This window comes from Amblyraja radiata, chromosome 25 (assembly GCF_010909765.2).
Source record: "Amblyraja radiata isolate CabotCenter1 chromosome 25, sAmbRad1.1.pri, whole genome shotgun sequence".
NCBI classification, from domain to species: domain Eukaryota; kingdom Metazoa; phylum Chordata; class Chondrichthyes; order Rajiformes; family Rajidae; genus Amblyraja; species Amblyraja radiata.
The window spans coordinates 16,233,567-16,254,798 of NC_045980.1; the positions used below are offsets into that span (position 1 = coordinate 16,233,567).

The following is a 21,232-nucleotide window of genomic DNA, read 5'->3' on the forward strand; positions in this document are numbered from 1 at the left end:
AAAGAAATAAGTAGAAATTACGTAACTCTAGATGGGTTAAAGTTAATCTCCTCTTTTTTTTACCCCATCCCCCCCCCCGTTAAATTGTATAAGAGTTTTATATATAGTATCCCTTTCATTGTAACGACGAGCAAACCCCGAGACAATTGATACCATTGCATGCCACAGTTGCCAATGTGCTTGGTGAACATAATCCTTTTCCAGCTCGGACTCCTTCTCCCTGGCTTTTTACCGGGAAGTGAGGAACATGAGGAGGAGCCGGCAGAGGGGGACGTGTGTGCTGACGGCGGTGTTGCCGGCCCAATGAGCTGTCTCCACATGCGGCGGCTGGAGGTAGCACCGCTCGCCAGGCCCCTGATAAACGCGCTGCTGCCGGAGCCCGCCCGCTCTGACACTCACTCACTCACTCTCTCTGCCGCCGCAGCCCAGCCACTGCGGCTCCTCTATCTCGCTCTCTCTCTCGGCATAACCTGCCACACCAGGAACCCCCCCTCCCCCTCCTCTATCCATCCATCCCACCCGCATCACATCACAGAAAGAAGACCAGAACGCTGATCACCCGATACATTGTATCGCTCAGAGGCAACGCATCAAAAAAGAGATACATTCTCAGTGTAACAAAAAAAAAGAAACGTTTTTGTTTTGCTACACGAGATTGAATTCCACCCCCCCCCCCTCCTCCTCGCTTCTCCCGCTTCACAGTGTGTGCCGGCTTGTTTCTCGTGTGAGGGAAGATCTTTTATTTCCACCTCACTTGTCCTTCCTCTACCTTCCTCCTTCCTCTCCCCCCTCCACCCCCCTCCACTCCACCACCTCCTCCTCCTCCTTCCCCTCTCCGGAGCAGTTGAAGGAAGGAAACCTGGAGTGGCACCATGGAGAATGCTCACACGAAGACCGTGGATGAAGTTTTAGCCCATTTTAACGTCAACGAGACGACGGGTCTGAGCCTGGAGCAAGTGAAGAAACACAAGGAGAGATGGGGACCTAATGGTATGTGTGCATCCCGCCGCAGCGCTTCCCTCCATGCGTCGGATGTAGTTCGTCTTTCTCCCGTTTGCATTTTTCTTATTTTTTGTGTGTGCGTGTTGCATCGCGGCCTTGTTGCAATGTGTGAAGCCGGCATCTCTCTCTGTACGTGAGGCCGGCCGGCCGGCTGAACATGGCTGACTCTGACTCGCCGCCGTGACTGGGTTTTGTAAATTGAATGGAAGTCACATTTTGTGTCTTTGGCAGCGGGATGGAGCAAACATCTAAAATGTCTTTTAATTAAAACAAAATGGGGGATGACACAGCTTTCCCCGGGCATTAGAAACCAAAACCACACTCGACCGCCAATTTTGCTCACATAAGTATTGTAATTATATTCGGGTAATATGTGATAATAAAGAATGTAATGATTCCAGTTTAATTTTATTAATGCCCTCCTCCTTAAAGGCGATCTGCATCACTGCGCCCAACAATGACCACTCTTTTTGTTACAAGCGTGACTTTGTGCCCTTGTGCATAAGTCCAATGATGTTGCACGTTTTAATAGATATTTCTTCTTTCTCGCATATTCCATGGCGGCGCCACTCGTTTACAGAACTACCGGCGGAAGAAGGTACAGTCGATGGCAGTAATTTTTAAAAGACCATTAATTTTTCATTGTGCAATCGAGTTTTCTTTAATGTTGAACTGGCATTTTTTTCCCCCTCTCTGCAGGCAAATCGTTATGGGAGCTGGTGATGGAACAATTTGAAGATTTGTTGGTCAGAATTCTACTCTTGGCAGCTTGCATATCATTTGTGAGTACTTAAACAAATTGCATCTCACTGTCCCACGTACTCCCACCTGGTGTTATTTGTACGGTTCCTATATTTAGGAAATTCGGTCCTGTGAGCTGAATGCAAATTAATCTACAGCCTATTGCACAGTAACGATGCATGGAATGGTGTGTGGAATTTTCAGCCAGTCTGTCTTGATAAAAGAAAGGTGACAATTGCAGCTTTCTGACGGGGACAAGACTGATGTCTGCAAGGATGGTACATTTCTTCTGACCAAATTTGGCCAATGACCTTCATAGGGACATGCGTGGTATCTGTTCTCTCCTTGACTTTTACGGTTTATAGCACGCAAGTTAAAATGGTTTTGGGTCGGCATGACAATAATAGAAAACAATGCTCAGTCCTGGATTGGGTTACAGTACTTAATGCAGTGGCTGTTCTCGTTGTAATGGTTACCGAATGGCAGACAGAAATAAATGTTCTAGACACGTGTGAGTACCAAATGTTCTGCTAAATTGAGTTTTAATTGAAGTGGTTATCAGTTGCTACTTTAAGATGCAAAGCACAATCTTCCTGAGGTGTTTACGTACACGTACTAATAGCATTGTTTCATTTTATAAAAAGAGAATGAAATACAACATCTTGCTGCACACTTTGTTTCGCTTAAGATCTCTTATTTCTGCACGTCATCAAACGTTTGTAGAAAAATTAGCTTGAATACTTTTATCTGAGTGTAGAGTACTTATCGATTTAAGTATATTTCACACTGTAGTAACACTTCCATCTATAAACAACCTTTAAAGGATATGGTTTATCTGTAAATCACGAAAGCAGGGTTGGTGTGTATAATTTCCAAGTCCCCAAGTTGAATTGGTTGCCTTGCTTTAGTGTGGATACTGATTAATTGTCTATTTTAGTTAATGCTCAAAAAACAGATAGAAAAGTTCAACACATTAAGCTCTTGTTGGGTTGATTTAAATTATGACTGATAAATGGAGTTTCTAAATTTTGAGATGTATGTTTACTGAGAATAATTCTGACCAATGGCATAATATTCATTAATTTAAACTAAGGAATTGTACATAATATGGCTTGTACATAAGGACTGTCAGTCAAATGACCATTGAATGAGATAACATGTAACTGAGGGATAAGGTCCTTTGGACAGTAATGGTGCAGGAAACGGTCAGAGCACAATGGGCTCTAAACACAAATTCACGAACAATTGTTTACTTTTACATAAACAGAGATGGACGCTGCATGCTATACAGCTTGCTGTATCGTAGATAGGTTTATAGAGGCTAATGCAATGTGGAAGATTTTCTAAATGCCACAGAAGCTATAAAAGTTAGAGTGAGGGTGTCATGTTGAAGTGCTAATAAGCACATGAAACATATTGAGAACCAGACATTGTGTAAATCGAAGTTCATGCTGGGGTGGGGCAGTTATGTTGCAGATTGGACTTTCAACTGGGAATGGTTTTAGGTTGCACTTTCTAATACTGGGCGGATCTTGCCATTCCTGGATCTTCACATTCCTGGATTTTCTAGGGGGAAAAAGAAAAGTTGGAGAGGAAGACCTCACTATTGCTCTCACGCCTCCCCATTTATTTCCGTTTTCTTTCCTTCTAGGTATCCTGCATGAGCATTTACAAAGTGCCCATCCATTGATCATTATTTTTACATCTCCTTTTTTACATAGAACATAGTACAGGAACTGGCCATTCGGCCCACAATGTCAGTCTAACATCCTGGGTGTTTGCACGTGGTCTATCTCCCGGTTCCCTGCCTGTTCATACATCTGTCTAAATGCCTTTAAACTTTGCAGTTGCTTTAATCACCACCTAGGCATCGCTCCTGCACATTCTAGCTATCTACCACACTCTATGCTTAAAAACCCATCAAACTTGCATGGCATAATCTCCTTTAAATTTAATAATCTCCCCACTTAATCTAAAGCTCTGCCCACTGGTATTTGACATTTCCACTCTGGTTAGCAACGTCTATCTATCCAATCTTTGCTTCTTGGAATCATCTCATAAACATTTCATAATTGCAGTACAAAATCTGGAACAGCCCTTGTGGGACAAATGCTGGAAGAACTCGGGGAGGAAAGGTGGGAAGTTGGCAGAGGGTTGGAGTAGAGGGTTTACCGTTGTGAAAGAGAATGGGCTGGGCTTTGTCAAGATGTTGACTTTAGTCTATACCAGCACTCTATACCAGCACTCTAAGCATTCCCATTGATTCAATCTTCCATCGTCCTCCCCCGCCCCACCAACCTTTTCTGTCTCATGTCCATCAACTCATCCAATTCTCCCCCAGCTTCGTAACAACGTATTTTCAGTAATTAATTTTATCTTAAAATCAAAACTCTGTAGTATGGGAAGAAATCTGATTACCCAGAGGAAACCCAGGTTGTCACTGGGCGAATGTGTAACAATGTGGATGAAGCCCAAAGTTGAGATTATGCCAGGTCACTGGGACTGTGCAGTAGTGGCACTAATGTTCATAAGTTCTCGGAGCTGAATTAGGCCGTTCGGCCCATCAGGCCTACTCTGCCATTCAATCATGGCTGATCTATATTTCCCTCTCAACCCCATTCTCCTGCCTTCACCCCATAAACTCTGATACCCTGACCAATCAAGAATCTGTCTTCTCCACCTTAAAAAATATCCATTGACTTGGCCTCACTTGAATTCCACAGATTTACCACCACAATATTTTACCACTGCCACTCAATTAGCCCGATAGAACATTTAACTACAGTACTCACCAGAACTGAGCTGTTTGTGCATTTTGTCTAAATCTAGAATTTGCACAGAGGGTACCTTGGCTTTGATTTCAAACTTCGGCTAATTGTAGACTTTCACTCTCAATCCAATTAAGACCAACTAATGTTGGAATATGCTTGTGGTATGATTGTTGTCTGTAGTATTCATCCAATGAGAACAACGATTGCAGCCTTCTGAAAATAGTCATGGTGAAGGCTGTTGGTGAGGGGAGGGGGGGGGGGGAAAGATTTCTCAGAAAACATCTATTAATGGAATATCCTGTTGCCTTCAAATCCAAATAGAGAAAGATTAGTTATCTTCATTTATAAAAGAGGTAATGCAGTTGTGGTTTTGGTCTTAAATGGTTGCATGAAGCTGAACAAAGTCAAGACTTTAATCACCTGAATAAAAGAGCGAGACAAAGGAAGATTTTAAAGTCATAGAACAATTTTTTTTTAAAGCTTTTTTATGAAAACCCAATGCCGATCATGTTGGAATGTTAATGGGAACAAAAGATATTCAACTCAATGGGAAATTATTGAAGAACAAAGTATATGATTTAGTTGTAAAATAGTCGTTGAGACGTGGACTATTTGTAAGAACTATTTTCAAATAAGGGTAGCACACAAGATCACTTTTGCATTATCCTTGATGTTCCACAGCTTAACAATCAGATATTCACCCACCAGCCATCGGCATCATCATTGATTGCAAACTCTTTGGATCAACTACAGAAATGATGTGGCCACTATAGCACACACAAAGTGCTGGCGTAACTCAGCGGGTCAGGCAGCATCTCTGGAGGACATTTATAGGTGATGTTTCAGCTCAAGAGACTTCTTTAGACTGATTGTAGCTGGAAAAGAGATGGAGCAGGAGAAACCCAAAACATCACCTATCCATGTCCTCCGGAGAGACTGTCTGATCCACTGAGTTAATTCAGAACTTTGTCTTTTGGCGAACTGACATCTGCAGTGCCTTGTGTCTACACGTGGCTACATCTGGCAGCTCCTTGTATCGACAATGGCTTGGTGTCCCTCAGCAAGGGACTTGTATCTTGACAGCCTGAATATTTCCATTTTTAGTTGAGAGATACAGTGTGGAAACGAGCCCTTCAGCTCAGAGTCCATGAATCACCGGCACATTAGTTCAATGTTATCCCACATTCGCATCCTACACACCAGGGGCAATTTACAGAAGCCAATTAAATTAAAAACCTTTGCATCTTTAGAATGTGGGAGGAAACCGGTGCACCCGGATAAAATCTATGCAGTCACAGGGAGAACAAACAAACTCCGCAGCGACAGCACCTGTTGTCAGGATGAAACCTGGGTCTTTAGTGCTGCGAGGCAGAAAATCTATAAGAAAATTGATGGATTTGCATTTGCTTAGATTAGTGCAGCATCAACACCTCAAAAGGATCAATGCCATCTAGTTCAATCCCCATCAACCATCTATAGAACCATCTCTGGTGATGAGGCTGCAGTGAGCACTGCCTACCAAATCCGCTAGTATTTGCGTGGGTCACCGTAACAGGACCTCCCAGGCCCACAAGCACAAGGACTATGGGAACACAACACCTGCACATTCCCCACCAAGTTGAACACCATCCTCACTTGGAAGTTTATACTAGTCTCGCATTGCACCTGGTGCTAAATGCAGGGACTTCCTACTCGTGAGCCTTTTAAGTATTATCTTCAGCAGGTGGATCACAGAAGTATAAGATATTGGCTTACCACCACCTTCTTTCTGAAGGACTGTTAGTGATGGGTATTATGTTTACCGTGTCGACAATGCCTATTTCCTGAAAATAAACTTCCATCCAACATTTATGAAATAATTGTGTTTCTTTGCAATTCTATGGCTCTTCAGAAAGCATCTACTAACGTTTATTTAATTCTTAATGGTCTTTCCAGAAGCTAGGGTACAGTCTAATTCACCTCGATTCAATTGAGGACATTGGAACTTATTGTGCTACAATGCTGAGAACCATATTCTACACACTGTATCTTCTCCTTTGCTCTATTCTGGATAGATTATGTTGATGTATAGTATTATTTGAATGAATAGCATGCAAAACAAAGCTTTCACTATACCCTGGTATACGTGACAATAATGAACCTAAACCAATTGTATCACTCTTTGAAAGCATGTTTTAACGTGTATTTTAATTCTCCGACCTGCCACTACTGTTCCTCTCTCTCTCTTTCTCCCGCCCACTCTTCCCCTCTGTGCTGCTTGCTCCCAGTAGACCAGTGTTATGTACCTCTACACTCTGTTTATGCTCTGTTATTTGTGCTGAAATTGTTTATTTGACTCTTATTGTTGCTTATAGATTACAGAATGCTAGTATCTTTTTTAGGATTTGCAGTTTTTTTTGACGATTCTGACTTCAATTGTTGGCAGTGACTACCATTATTAGGTTGTGCATTGCAGTTCTGGTATTAATTGTGTCTTGTGCACGGCTACTACAGTCTGATGTTGGAGCTCTGGGCCAAAATGAGTCCATTGGTATCTTTTTGATGTCATTATTGCAGTTTTGTATTCTTACCTGTGAATATCGATGCACATTGGTTGAACTGCTTTCCTATATCGAATAGGAGTAAAAGGCTTTGAGATCATCTGTCAGTGATGCTTCAAAAATGTCTTAATAAACATTTATATAACAATTATATAACAATTTATCTCAATGTGAGAGATTTAACAGCTATTCAATGATTATAATTAATAATAATCCTAAATTGCAATTAGCTTCTTCCTTCCTGGTGGTTTTTGATCAGAATACTTCCCACCTGAGGAATTTATCTTTGGACCTGCAATCAAAATTTGGCCAAATAAATCCAGAGAAACTGCAGTGTTTTTCAAATTAATATTGGAACTACAGCAAATGCAACTGGGATTTTGGAGAATAACTGGAGCCCTGATGGGAGTAATGGGAAAGTTGAAAATAAACCAAATTAGATGTTCTAACACTTTTCATTTCAGATTATGTCAAAGCTCCCCAACAACTGAAGAACACTAGATATTAATAATGGGAGGTTTGTTGGAAATGATAGGAATTGCAATGGAATGAAAAGTTCAAGTCTTTTCAAATGTGATGTAATTCTGTCTTTCAGTCCAAAGAAAACTGCCCCATCTGACGTTGACTCAAGTAGAGATGTTTGGCCTGGGGTTAAACTAATCAATTGTTTCCATAACTAAAACACATTAGTTCAAATTTGAATAGTTGTCAGATAATCTCTTATGTTGAGATCCAGGAAGAACGTGATCGGTTGGAGTATGACAAAATAATTTTTGCTGCATCGTTACAATATTTGTTTTTCAACTGTTTCAGCCCAAAAGGAACATTACAATGTTTGCAAATTTCTAATTTGTTTTTGAAGTTGCACAGACTTGTTTTGCAGTATAGTATCTATTGTGGTCAATCTGATGATGGGTTCCAGTGCCTCAAGGCGCATGGGGAAGCATGCTAATTTAGTGACTTTTATAAGATCCGACCTAAATTGCAGACAAAATGTGAAAAAAATGAACTGCAGATGCTGGTTTATACTGAACATAGTCTAAAGAATGTTCCAACCCAAAGTGTCACCTATCCATTTACTACAGAGATGCTGCCTGACCTGAGTTGCTCCAGCCACTTGTGTCTATCTTTCAAAAATTGTAGACGATAGATAGAGATATTGCTTTGGAAAAGCAATATTTACCTTTGTGTTAACAGCGGGAACTTGCAAACGTGCGTAGAACATGCTTGCTTCTTGGGGTGGGGTTGATGGAAGTGAGGTCCTTTTTTTATACATGGTACATGGAGGTCTGCTGCAGAAACGGACAAGTCCTGGACCTTTGAGTGAGCAGGTGGCAAATCCGTGGCAAATCAAGAGAGAGGCCAGAGACCTCAACAGCAGTTTGGTCCAATGTAGCCAAGGTTTGATGTTGTGGTTTAGGCAGGCCCTCATCGTGCCCTTTCAGTTTCTATCAGTTAATGATTAAGGGATATTGGTAGAGATCTGGTAGCATTAATGGGAAGAAAGGTGAAAACACTGTTTAAAGAATTCTCAAAATTGACTTTTTATGTTGATATATGGAGAAATAACTACATCCCTGGTTTGTTCACTGCATTTATATGGATGTCATAAATCCATATTGAAGTTGCTGCAAAAAAGAAAGTGCTGGAGTAACTCAACGGGTCAGGCAGCATTTCTGGAGAACATGGATAGGTGGATAGGGCACCTAACCACGTTCTCCAGAGATATTACCTGAGCTGTTGAGTTACTCTGGCACTTTGTCTTTTTTTCAGTAAACCTGCATTTGCAGTTTAGTTTAGAGATACTGTGCGGAAACAGACCCTTTGGCTCACCGAGTCCGCAACGGCCATCGATTCCCATACACTAGCACTATCCTTCTCACTAGGGACAATTTACATTCTTTACCAAAGCCAATTAACCTACAAACCTGTGTATCTTTGGAGGAAACCGGAGCACCCTGGGAAATCCCACACTGTCACACGGAGAACGTACAAACTCCGTACAGACAGCACCCATAGTCAGGATCGAACGCGGGTCTCTGGCGCTGTAAGGTAGCAACTCCACTGCTGCCCCACCGTGCCGCCCAGTTCTTTGTGTCTACTTGAATTTGTTGCACCTGTTGGCTAGAGATGGGTGAAGAAAAGCTGCAACCTGAAGTATGGCTCGATGCTTATGAAGATTATTCATCTTTTATTCATCAAGGATTATCTGTAATCTTTTAACATTCTTAACCTTCTTGTTTGTGCACTTTGTGGGTGGTTATTTCTGTTCAGGGTTTAATATTTTTAAGCTATCTTTTTCTAGCTGTACCTGGTTAATGTAATATAACTAGTTGTCAAACTACAATACACTCAAAGCACTTATGTAGCAGTTGTTGGTCTCGGGCCTGGATCCCATCCAAACGACACTTTGCTAGAACTGCCAGGCTGTAATTCTTAATTCCTCTCTACATCTACATGTGAAGATAAGAGTATGCACTAATATCCTTGGAGCAAAAATGAACTGTTGGAGGAATCCAGTGGGTCAGGCAGCGTCTTTAGAATGAAATGGAAAGGCAACGTTGTGGACAAATGTCACCCCCGGCCACTTTTCTCCACAGATGCTGCTGGTATCTGAGGTACTGAGTTTCTCCAGCAGTCTTTTTTTTGTTTTGTTTTTTGCCCAAGTTTCCAGCATCTGCAGTGTCTTGTATCTCCACTGTCTTTGCCCAGGAGTTTACTTTCAAGTAGAAGTGGAAAATCTGTACCTAGAGTTGAGTTTAGTTTATCATCACATGTACCAAGGTACAGTGAAAAGTCTTTGTTGCTTGCTAACCAGTCAACGGAAAGACAATATAAGAATTTTATCTGGAAAAATTGACGTGCAAGGTGACACATTTAACCCTGTTTCATATGCATTGGTGGTTCTTTAAATGTCCTATACGTTGTTGTTTTTTCCTGGTGCTTTGGGTTGTTGCCTTTTATGGTATTAAATCATCCAACATAATTTAAAACACTTCAGTTTGCATTTGAGAGAGATCCTTACTCTGGATTTGTAACTTTAATCAGAAGTGTCAACATGCAATAAAGCAGCCATAGGTTCTGCAGTGTTGACATTGCAGTGTTTTAAGGTGCTTCATAGGTTTTCCTGTGCTTTTGTAATCTCCCCCTATCTATTTCATTGACTTTAGGTAATTTAAAACTCAGCAGCCCATAATATAATTTGAACCAAAACACGATACTGGAGTAATGCCCCTGTCCCACTTAGGAAACCTGAATGGAAACCTCTGGAGACTTTGCAGCCCACCCAAGGTTTCCGGAGGTTTTTGTCAGTCTCCCTACCTGCTTCCACTACCTGCAATCTCCGGCAACCACCTGTAACCTCCGGGAACCGCACGGAAGCCTTAGGTGAGGTGCAAGGTCTCCAGAGGTTTCCGTTCGGGTTTCCTAAGTGGGACGGGCATTACTGAGCAGGTCGGGCAGCATCTGTGGAGGGAATAGATGGGCAACATTTTGGATTGGGGTCCTTCTTCAGACAGTTTTAATTTGTACTCTATCATCTTTGACTCTCCGTTAAGCACTTTGTTAGTTTTAAGTTTCTCATGCTTATTTTTAAATTCCTTTTTTAATCTTGCCCTTCCCCGACACTTTAATCTTTTCCAGTGCTGCAATTCTTGAGATTTCTGCTTGTAATTATGTCTCCTACTATCTTTATGGCTCTGTATAATTTTGTTTTTGTTGGATGCTAGTGAGAAGTTGTTATTGGTATTTGGAAGGTACAATGAAGGTTACTGGTATTAAATGTGCGGCACAGTGGCGCAGCTGTATAGTTGCTGCCTTACAGCACCAGAGACCTCGGTTTGATCCCGACAACGGGGGCTGTCTGTGCAGAGTCTGCACGTTCTCCCTGTGACTATGGGTTTTTCCAGGTGCTCTGGTTTCCTCCTACATTCTAAAGACGTACAGGTTTGTGGGTTAATTGGCTTCTATTAAAAAATTGCCCCTGGTCTGTAGGGTATAACAAGTGTGCAAGGTGATTGCTGGTGGGAGCGCACTCGGTGGGCCGAATGTCCCGTTTCCACTGTGTATTTCAAAAATGGTTGTTGGTTAACTCTTTGGAGAGGAGAATCCCACATATCACCACACACAAATCTAATGATGTAAATGTGAAAATATATTTTTATTGATTAATATGTACATGTTAATCGGGTGTTACCCTGGAATGTGTTAATGGTTTATTGAACACTGAAGTTTAGTTTTGGGTGGGTGACTGAACTGTACACAAAAATGAGTTTCACTGAACCTCGGTACAGGTGATAATAAAGTACCATCGAACCATTGAGATGACATGTATATCTATTCATTGGAAAACAAATAGTTTTAGACTTTATCTCAATTTAGATATGGTGAATCCTGAAAGAAATTGTGATTTACCATATTTCCCGGCAATGAAGACGCACCCCCATTTTGAGTTGTTAAATTTTGAACAAAGGCTGAAGGGTTTGGTTCAGTCCAGGGGTCGCAACCTTTTTTGCATAGGGGCCAGGACCCATTTTTGTGAGCAGGGCCACATCTATCGCCATTGTTAATAAATTGAGGTAATAATACATACTAACTAAATTAGTAGTTAGTAATAATACATACTAATAACACATAGTTTTCACATGTTTTTAAATTAGTTTTCTGCAGTTTCCAGATCTCCTGCGTGCCCCGGGACTAGCTGCAGTTCCCAGGTAGCCTGCCCCGGGACTGGCTGCAGTTCCCAGGTAGCCTGCCCCGGGACTAGCTGCAGTTCCCAGGTCGCCTGCCCCGGGACTGGCTGCAGTTCCCAGGTAGCCTGCGTGCCCCGGGACTAGCTGCAGTTCCGCTGTCTGGTCCCGGCGGCCGCTCACAGCCACCCGAGCTACTGAGTGAGTTGCAGGCATGATCCCCGCCCCCTCCTTCTCAATGCTCCTGCCTTCCCCGCAACTTTACCCCTGGCGGCCCAGCCATGCCGACCCTGGCCAGACTCCCCACCCCCTGCGGAAGGAACTCTCTTCCCCCCCCCCCCCCCCCCCCCCCCCCCCCAAGCGGTGCTGTCCTATTACAGCCGCTGTACTGAAGGATAGCAAAGTCTATCTTTCTTGGCTAACAATCTAACCTTCGGCCTACAAGACGCAGGTAAATTTTCGGGCCTTATTTTAGGGTAAAAAAATAGCGTCGTCTTTGCCGGGAAATATGGTAATAAAAAAATTCTCTTTGCGCTTAATGACAAATGTCATATAAATCTCATCAGAAATGTGACAGAGCAGTCAAAATGAAGTGTCATCAAATGAAAGTTGAAATATGGAGGTATCCAACGCTGGTCATTTTAGTACTTTTTTTTAGGAAACAATGCCAAATTTCTGTTCTGCAGCTTCATCTGAGACAGTCCTGATTTCAAAGTTAGATAAAAAGTGGTAGAAAATGTTTAAATAGGCTGCAATCCTGGAGAATAAATCGTGCAGTATAAACTCTCCTTGCTTGCATCCACCTATTACTTGTGTAGGAAGGAACTGCAGATGCTGGTTTAAACCAAAGATAGACACAAAATGCTGGAGTAACTCAGCGGGACAGGTAGCATTTCTGGAGAGAAGGAATGGGTGACGTTTCAGGTCTCTCAAGAGATACTGCCTGTCCTGCTGAGTAACTCCAGCATTTTGTGTCTGTCTTCTCTTTGACACTCACTCACTCACACACCACATCACCACACCACACCACACCACACCACACCACACCACACCACACCACACCACACCACACACACACACACACACACAATCAGTCGGAAGAAGGGTCCAGACCCGAAACGTCACCTATCCATGTCCCTCACACATGCTGCCCATGGAGGCTACTCCAGCACTCTGTTTTAATTTGTAAACCAACATCTGCATTTCTTGTGATTATACGGTATTAGTAGTTTGCTTTAACTCGCTTTTTTTCTTTTGATTCCACACTGAACTGCTGGATACTCCCAACATGTGGGCTTAGAGCTGGTGCAGTCTTTGTTCAGTTGCATGTTATTTGCTCTCTGGGTATATTGAGCCACGTATACCTGTGCAGGTCTCCTCCTTTTCCTTCCTATCTCATTGGTTAAATTATTCATGGGGTGATTCATCAGATTTTTTTTTTCCCTCCCTGGAGAGATTTGTCTGATGCAGTAAGATTACGATTGGTCGGCAAATTCATCTTCTCCAGCAGTATTCCAGCCTGGTGATTGCTTTTCAACAAAGTTGTAAAGGGCCTGTCCCACTTGGGCATCATTTACACGACATCATTTACGTGTGACGTGCACGTGATGCGCGCATGGTGCGTGGTGACGTAAGCAGTGGCGCGGCGCCCCAGGAATTTGGAATGTACAAAATCTTTGCGCGCAATTGAAACCCAAGTGGGACAGTTCCTTAATCTCACACTTTTTGTCTTTTCATCTATGGCCTTTGTCTGACCGTCTGCAATCCAAAACCACCCTGGCCTACAACTTGCCACACTTTGTCCTGCACCCACTTCTCTTCCAGCTTTCTTCCCGCTACTGCAATCAGTCTGAAGAAGGATCCTGACCCGAAATGTCTCCTGTCCATTACATCTCTCCAGAGGTGCTCCCTGACCCACTGAGTTAATCCAGTACTCTGTCTTCATTGGCAAGATTTCTATTTTGTGGTTGGTTCACACTTATATCTCTGTGAATGACAGATCCTTAACATACAAAGTGGATAGATAGCTGCTGTCATTACTAGCGAGGCAGTAACTTTGCATATAGGCTTCCTGTTCTGGAGAATCTATGGTTAATGTTTGTTGTGAGGCTGCAATCAGGAACAAAGCAATTAGGACTTCTAAATGGAACTTGCAATATGCTCTTGTGTGGGTTTAATAATTCATAGGCATCCTCCCTGCTTTTGAGTTTTTTATTACACCATTTGCATTTTAAATAGGTAGAGCTGGTAGTTTAAGTTGGATTGTACGCAAATCTGTCAGTTCTGTAGTTTGGGTTTCGAGGTTCCTCGTGAACATGGGGTCATAATAAATTTGACGGCATGAAATCGGCAATATTGTTAAAACCACATTGGTCAAAATGATGCACTATTACGCAGCACAGAAACGCAGCTGGTAGAGCTGCTGTCCCGCAGCACCAGAAACCTGGGTTAAACCCTGAACTCGGGTTCTGTCCGTGTGGAGGTTGCACGTTTTTTCTGGGACTGCCCGGGCTTCCTAGCACACCCCAAAGACGTGCGGATTTGTAGGTTAATTGGCCTCTGTAAAATTGCCCGTTGTGTGCAGGGAACATAGCACTATTGTGAAGGCGTGGCACAGGGGTAGAGTTTGCAGCCTCACAGCGCCACAGACCCACCACGGGTGCTGACTGTACGAGGTTTGCACGTTCTTCCTGTGGCCGCTTTGGTTTTCTCCAGGTGCTCAAGGTTTCCTCCCACACTCCAAAGACTGGCAGGTTTGTAGGTTAATTGGCTTTTGTAAAGAAAAAATTGTAAATTGTTCCTAGTTGTTTTTTAAATGTGCTATATAAATAAATGTGACTTTACTTGACTTGACTAGTGTGTTGGATAGTACAGGTGTATTGGGTGGTCACTGGCCGGCTTGGAATTGGTAGGCCTAAGTGCATGTTTCATGCTATATCTCTAAACTAAACAATTTCGGGTTCTTCTTGCAACTGAAAACTTTTACCATTTAGGAGAGTTTGATGGAGAAACAGCACATATTCCATTCTTCATTAAATTATGTGTAGTTTTGCACCAGTAGGATAAGTCATTCTGTCCTCTGCTTACTGTCAACTGATGTACATTATCCCAGGCAAGTTCTCTATTTAAATTTTGAAATTTTCCATTTGGAATACATTTTCCATTAAACCTCTAATTGGAAGTTTTATAACTAAAAATCAATTTGTCATCTCTCAAGACAGACACGCCTAGATTATTAGAGAATATTGAATTTATGCTGCTTTTATGATCTCTAATTTCCATTTTAAAAAAGTAATCAATTAGAAAATAACTACCATGAACTGATGTGTCAGTTTTCTCCGGATGCTGTCATCCTGAGATGACATTAACTTTATTATTTTCAATTATGAGCACTTTTTTATCTTGTATAATTAGTTTAACTTGAATGTAGGCAATGGTCCTGAAAGTGAATCTTCTGTAAGAATTTACCCTTTGGGATTTGAATTAGTTTATTGTCATAGACAGCAGGGAGCTATGAAATTCCTTGTAAACAGCAATGGTAAATATGTGTGCAAATAGTGGAATAGCTCAAGTTTGTAGCGTGAAATCTGTACCAGAAAGGAATGGTAAAGCATTGTATTGGAATAGCTGAAGGAGGTAGAGTTAAGAGTAGTTTGAGGCATTATCTCCAGGAATAGGGTGTGAGCAAGGTGTTTGGTTCAAGAGTCTGATAGCAACTGGGAAGAAGCTGTTGTTAAGTCCTGGCATCTGAGCTTTTAGGCTCCTGTACTTTCTCCCGGAAGGTAGAGAGAGATGGGAATGACCAAGCTGTGACACATAAATACAAAGAATTATTCTTGATTCACTTTCAGATATTTTAATTAAAACCTATTTTAACCTGGAAATAAATGCAAAGAATGCACTGAAATCTAAAAAGTTCTAAACATTTATTTAAAAACCTTTAACCTAGGAGTGCAACAGTTTAATTCTTGTGAAGATAGACACAAAAAGCTGGAGTAACTCAGTTTCTCTGGAGAGAAGGAATGGGTGACGTTTCGGGTTGAGAGCCCACTTCAGACTGATGTCAGGGGAGGGAGATACATAGATAAGGGGCTTCTTCAAAGTCGACGTACCCTTAATGAGATTTTGCAGTGGGCACTGTCTGTTCAAAGGAAAGCTCTTAAACATAATGTACTCTTTTCCGATAAATGTATGTTGATATTTCTTAAGTAAAAATAAAATGATGTTATTGTGCATTGGAAATGGTATGCTTCACAAACCTATATCTGTTCATTTGCAGGTTCTGGCCTGGTTTGAAGAAGGTGAAGAAACTGTGACTGCCTTTGTGGAGCCCTTTGTAATATTATTAATTCTAATAGCAAACGCTATTGTTGGTGTTTGGCAGGTAGGTTATCTTTTAGAAATTGTTTCACTAAGTGCGTATTTAGAAACATTTAGCATTGCATTTTCATTTTATTTTAGTGCTCAAGTAAAGTTTTATTGTGATTCTGTTCATAAAATATTGGCATATCATCATTACATTCAATCTGTCTGTCTTAAAAAAATTACATGACCTCCTTATTCAGAAACCTAGGAGTAGAAATACATTTACCTGCCTTGTATTGAAATCAATCAATTGTTTCTTTGCCCAAGGCATTTTAATAATACTGAGTTTATAATTTAGCAATGTAAATCTTAAATTTTTTTATTGTGCATATATATTTTGGTAATTATACCCAATCAGATGGTGGTGGGTATATGGAACGAGCTGCCAGAGGAAGTAGTAGATGCAGGTACTGTAACAGCTCTTAAAAATAGCGGAGTCGGAGGATATGGCGAGAAGGCAGGAACGGGGTACTGATTGAGGATGATCAACCATGATCACATTGAATGGCTCGAAGGGCCGAATAGCCTACTCCTACACCTATTGTCTATTGTCTATAAAAGCCACTCAGACAGGTACATGGTTAGGAAAGGTTTAGAGGGATATGGGCCAAATGTGTTCAAATGGGACTAGGTTGGCATGGATCAGTTGGGCCAAAGAGCCTGTTACCGCTGTAGGACTGAGGCTCAAAAAGAGCACATCAGCATGCTGGGCAAGTTACCACAATGGCATAGATCATTGAATTAGGGATCGTTACTATAAAATCTCATCTAGTTCAGTAATTAATTCAGGGGGAGAAGTTTACTATCCTTGTCCAGCCTAGTCCATGATTGACTTCAAACTCAGCAACATTTTCGCTCCTAACTATCTCCCCCGTTTGATGGAAGTTAGGGATGGGTGTTGAATGCTGATATTGCCAGTGATGTCCACATCCAACGGGTAAATAATTAAAAAAAGGTATAAATTGAAATTAATAGAATATTGTTAGTGGTGGTATCTTGGGAGACAGAAGGATCAATGAAGCTTGTGTACAATGCAGTCAGGACCGGACTTTGGGGCGAATGGGCAAGTTTCAATTGAACAAATGAGGTGGTAGATACTTAAAAGCGCTGAAACACAAATAACATTAGGGACGCGCTTCCGGTTAGTTTAGCAGCAGGGCACCATTCAGCTAAAGTATTTTCAGCTTGTCTGCATTCATCTGTGTCTCTGTGGAATGTTAGGCAGCTCGTTTTATATTGATCCTCCTATTTTCCAATGCAAAATTGCTGATCTGCAACCAAAGTTTCTGTTTACTTCCAGTGCCACATATCTGAGAGTGTTCAAGTATAAACAAATTCATCTTCTCCCTCACTCGTTTTCTGTGTATTCATCCCTTTTACCACCCATTTCTCTCTATCACACTCTTTGAGCAGAGGTTCTTTGCATGGTAATTAGTTTAGAGATAGTCCATGCCAACCATCGACCACCCCTTCACACTAGTTGTATGCTATCCCACTTTCTCATCCACTCTCTGCACATTAGGAGCAAATTTACAGAGGCCAATTAACACAAACCGGCACGTCTTTGGGATGTGGGAGGAAACTGGTGTGCCAGAAGGAAACCCACGTCATCACAGAATGTGCCAACTCCACACAAACAGCACCTGCAATTAGGATTGAACCCAGGGCTCAGGAGCTTTGAGACAGCAGCTTTACCTCTGGAACGGATAGCTGCTTCTTATCTGGTCTGGCTCTATTTGCCTGAAGTCATTGCATATGTTCACTGACAAAAGTAAACCAGGAAGTTGTACGTAACTATTAAGTGTTTACAGCTTGGCTGGAAATATGTGCAGTTTATGAGTTTGAAAAGCATGGATTATCTCTGATTTTAGTGGAACTTTGTGCAGTTAAACAGAAAGCAGTTGGATTTTTAGGAAATGTGAGATGTTGACATTGCAGCAAATATTGAGACAAGTTGTAGCAGAATGGCTGGGGAAGAATGCAATGCGTGTAATGGGATTGATTAAACACAATCTTGGATCTGTGCCACAGTGTTTATTTCCACTTTAGTTGCTCAAGTGAGGAGGGAGGAATTTTATCAGATAGTCGGTGATGAACAATGGGCAGGATGGGTGGAATGGATGTCTTTACTGTAATAGGTTGAATGAGTGAGTGTCTTCTCACTAATGTTTTATGTGTCCATCAATAAATTGGATCTTTTGCGCACACATTTCTGCAGCAAATTATTTTACAAGCTATCGAATCGATTGGATTTTCTTTAAATATTTGATCTTAAGTCAATTGGGGAATAACTGCCTCACTGGCCTAAAGTGAGTTGCATGAAAGAATGTATGTTCATTGTACAGCAAGATTTGAGGCATATGATAAATTGAGGCAGTAAGTATGTATAATGAATAATGGGCCCAATGAACAAACACTGGTGTCTAATTTAGCCTTTCAGTTTATTTACATTCCAAAATTAATATTTGTTTAATGACCCAGAGTTCAGTGCAGAACTCTCAATGGTTTTGAGAAAACATTGCAAGTTGTATTTTAAAATAGCTTATTGTTCACCAGTGGATGCATTCCATCGAATTTGGTTTGACAAGTATTGGCATGGCAGGTTCATCAAGTTTAACGAACATGGGATCTAAGGCAAGCTGCATCATTGGATCCAAAGAAAGACACGTACTGCTGAAGTATCTCAGCGGGTCAGGCAGCATTTCAGGAGATCAGAGATAGGCGACCTTTCTTCAGACTGCTGGAGATCTGGAGAACTTCAGATCTGCAGTTCCTTGTTTCACTAGTTGGATCCAAGGTTGGATCGGTGATAGTAGACGGAGGGTAGTGACGGAAGGATGTTCTTCTCACTATAAGTCTAGTGACTAGTGATGTACCACAAGCATTGGTGCCAGGACCATTGCTCTTGGTGTGTATATATAATAGCAACTTGGATGTGATATGGGAGATATGATTGGTAAGTTTGCAGATGACATTAAAATTGTTGGTGGTGTGGATAGTGGCAAAGGTTGTCTAAAACTTCAGCAGGGCATGAGCAGATGGAATTTAATCCTGAAAAATGCAAGATGAAGCATTTTGGGAAGTTGAACGGGGTAAGGATATTTAGTAAATGGTGGAGTACGAAGGAATGTTACTAAATAAAGAGATCTGGCAGCCCAAGTCCATATGTTGCTGAAAGTGGCACCACAAGTCAATGGAATGGTGAAGAATGCATATGCTATGCTTGTCATGTTCAGGACGTAGAATATAAGAGTTGGGATGTTACGTAGCAACAGTGCTAAACAGGGTTAAGCTGCACTTAAAGTGATGTGTGTGCTGTTTTGGGCAATGCACTAAAGCATGGATGTAATTACGCTGTATACATTGCGGAGGAGATTCACTAGCACGTTGCCTGGATTAGCAGATTTAAGTTATGGGGAGAGATTGGAGGGGCTGGACTTGTTTTCCTTGGAGTGAAGTGGTCTGAGGGGAGATCTAACTGAAGTATATATGATTAAGGCATAGCTAGGGTAGAGTCAAAATCTCTTTTCCATGATAGACATATCAAAAGCAAGCAGGTAGGGTGTGAAGTGAGAGGGGGGGGATTTGAGGGTGAAGCTTTTTAATCTGTGTTCGATCGTTTGAATGAAGGAGGAGGTCATGCAATTAGATAGAATTTACTGTGTTTGAGGCATTTAAATAGACATGATAGAAGGATGGACACAAAGTGCTGGAGTAACTCAGTGGGTCAGCCTGCATCTCTGTAGGAAAAGGATGGGTGACGTTTCATGTCGAGACCCCAATGCCTACTATGTGCTGAAGCAAAGCAAGAATTTCATTGTCCTATCAGGGACACATGACAATAAACTCACTTGAACTTGAACGAACTATTCAGTAAGTCTGAAGAAGAGTCCCGACCCGAAAGCTCATCCATCCTTTTTCTCCAGGGATGCTGCCTGACCTGCAGATTTACTCCAGCACTTTGCATCAATCTTCGGTATAAACCAGCATCTGCAGTTCTTAGTTTCTACAAGATATCGAAGGACAGTCACAATGTGGATAAATTAGGATTAGTGTAAATGAGCAAAAAAGGTTGGCATGGACATGATGAGCTGAAGGCTGTTATGTATGCCTCTGACTGTTGGGTAATAGGGTATTGTCATTGTAATTTGCTTTTGAGGTGATTTTAGGGTGCCTATTCAAGGATTTGCCATGACTCCAGGTAGCTAGGTGGATCGACCTAAATATCGTGAACTAGGAAATCTATTTGCCTTTTAAGTAGTTGATTGTTATTGAACAAAAAGTGTGTAGTTTTGCTCATTTGGGATTTGTCAACTATTTGGTGTTCTTTGCTATCATGTTGGAAATCAGTTCATAAATGTGGAAACTGAATGTAAAATATAAAGACAGCCCATTTTTTTTACTAATAGGAGGCCAATTTCCTATCCACGTCCGTTCTGATGTTGCATGAAACAAATATTGTTCCTTTTGCATTATTTGGCATCTGTGTTGATGTCATATAAATGTGGTGATTTGATGAAGTGGCATGGCGTGATTTAGCTTGGACTGTATGTAAAAGCCAATTGTCACTCTGGATCAAATGAACTTGGTAACTTGTCTATCAGGTAATACAGGAGTCTTGTCAGGTTTACCAAAAGAGACAGCGCTGGTGGAACTCAGCAGGTCAGGCGGCATCTCTGGAGAACATGTTTCGGGTGATGTCTTGGGTTGGGACCCTTCTTCAGACTGAGGAAGGGTCCTGCCCTGAAACCTCTCGTATCGATTTCCTCCAGGGACGGTGCCTGACCTGTTGATGTACTCCTGCACTTCGGGTTTTTTAAGTTAAAAATACTTGTTACCTAATAATTCTTATTTGGTATCTTGGTTCCGTGTTAATGGGTTAATGCCATTGCTTTGTTTTGAGCTGGGAAAAGAGAACCTGTTCTTTCAATTCATTGAATTGATTATTTTGAACATGGTGCATACCATTTAATTGTGGATATTTGAGAAGTCAAATTTGTATCCACAGCAAGGCACTCTTGATGTTCTTTTGACATTGTTTTCTTAGTAGGTGTAGAGGGAAATAAAGGATTAGATAACATAGGCTGACCGGTAAACCTTCACTCCAGCCAATTTTAGTCAACTT

At 41.6% G+C, this 21,232-nt stretch overlaps 1 protein-coding gene across 2 annotated transcripts in view; it reads left to right on the forward strand.

Annotated features, from left to right (window-relative positions):
- Positions 1–385: 385 nt before the first annotated feature.
- The window catches only part of atp2a2 (ATPase sarcoplasmic/endoplasmic reticulum Ca2+ transporting 2), a 103,833-nt gene continuing 82,986 nt past the window's right edge, over positions 386–21,232 (forward strand). The window contains exons 1-4 of one of the 2 annotated variants that reach the window (XM_033043270.1): positions 386–990; positions 1,583–1,600; positions 1,702–1,784; positions 16,022–16,126. In XM_033043270.1, coding sequence (XP_032899161.1) covers positions 873–990; positions 1,583–1,600; positions 1,702–1,784; positions 16,022–16,126 — 324 coding nt within the window. In that variant the 5' untranslated portion in view covers positions 386–872. The remainder of the gene's footprint in view (positions 991–1,582; positions 1,601–1,701; positions 1,785–16,021; positions 16,127–21,232) is intronic. The other variant, XR_004415697.1, reaches the window with a different exon arrangement.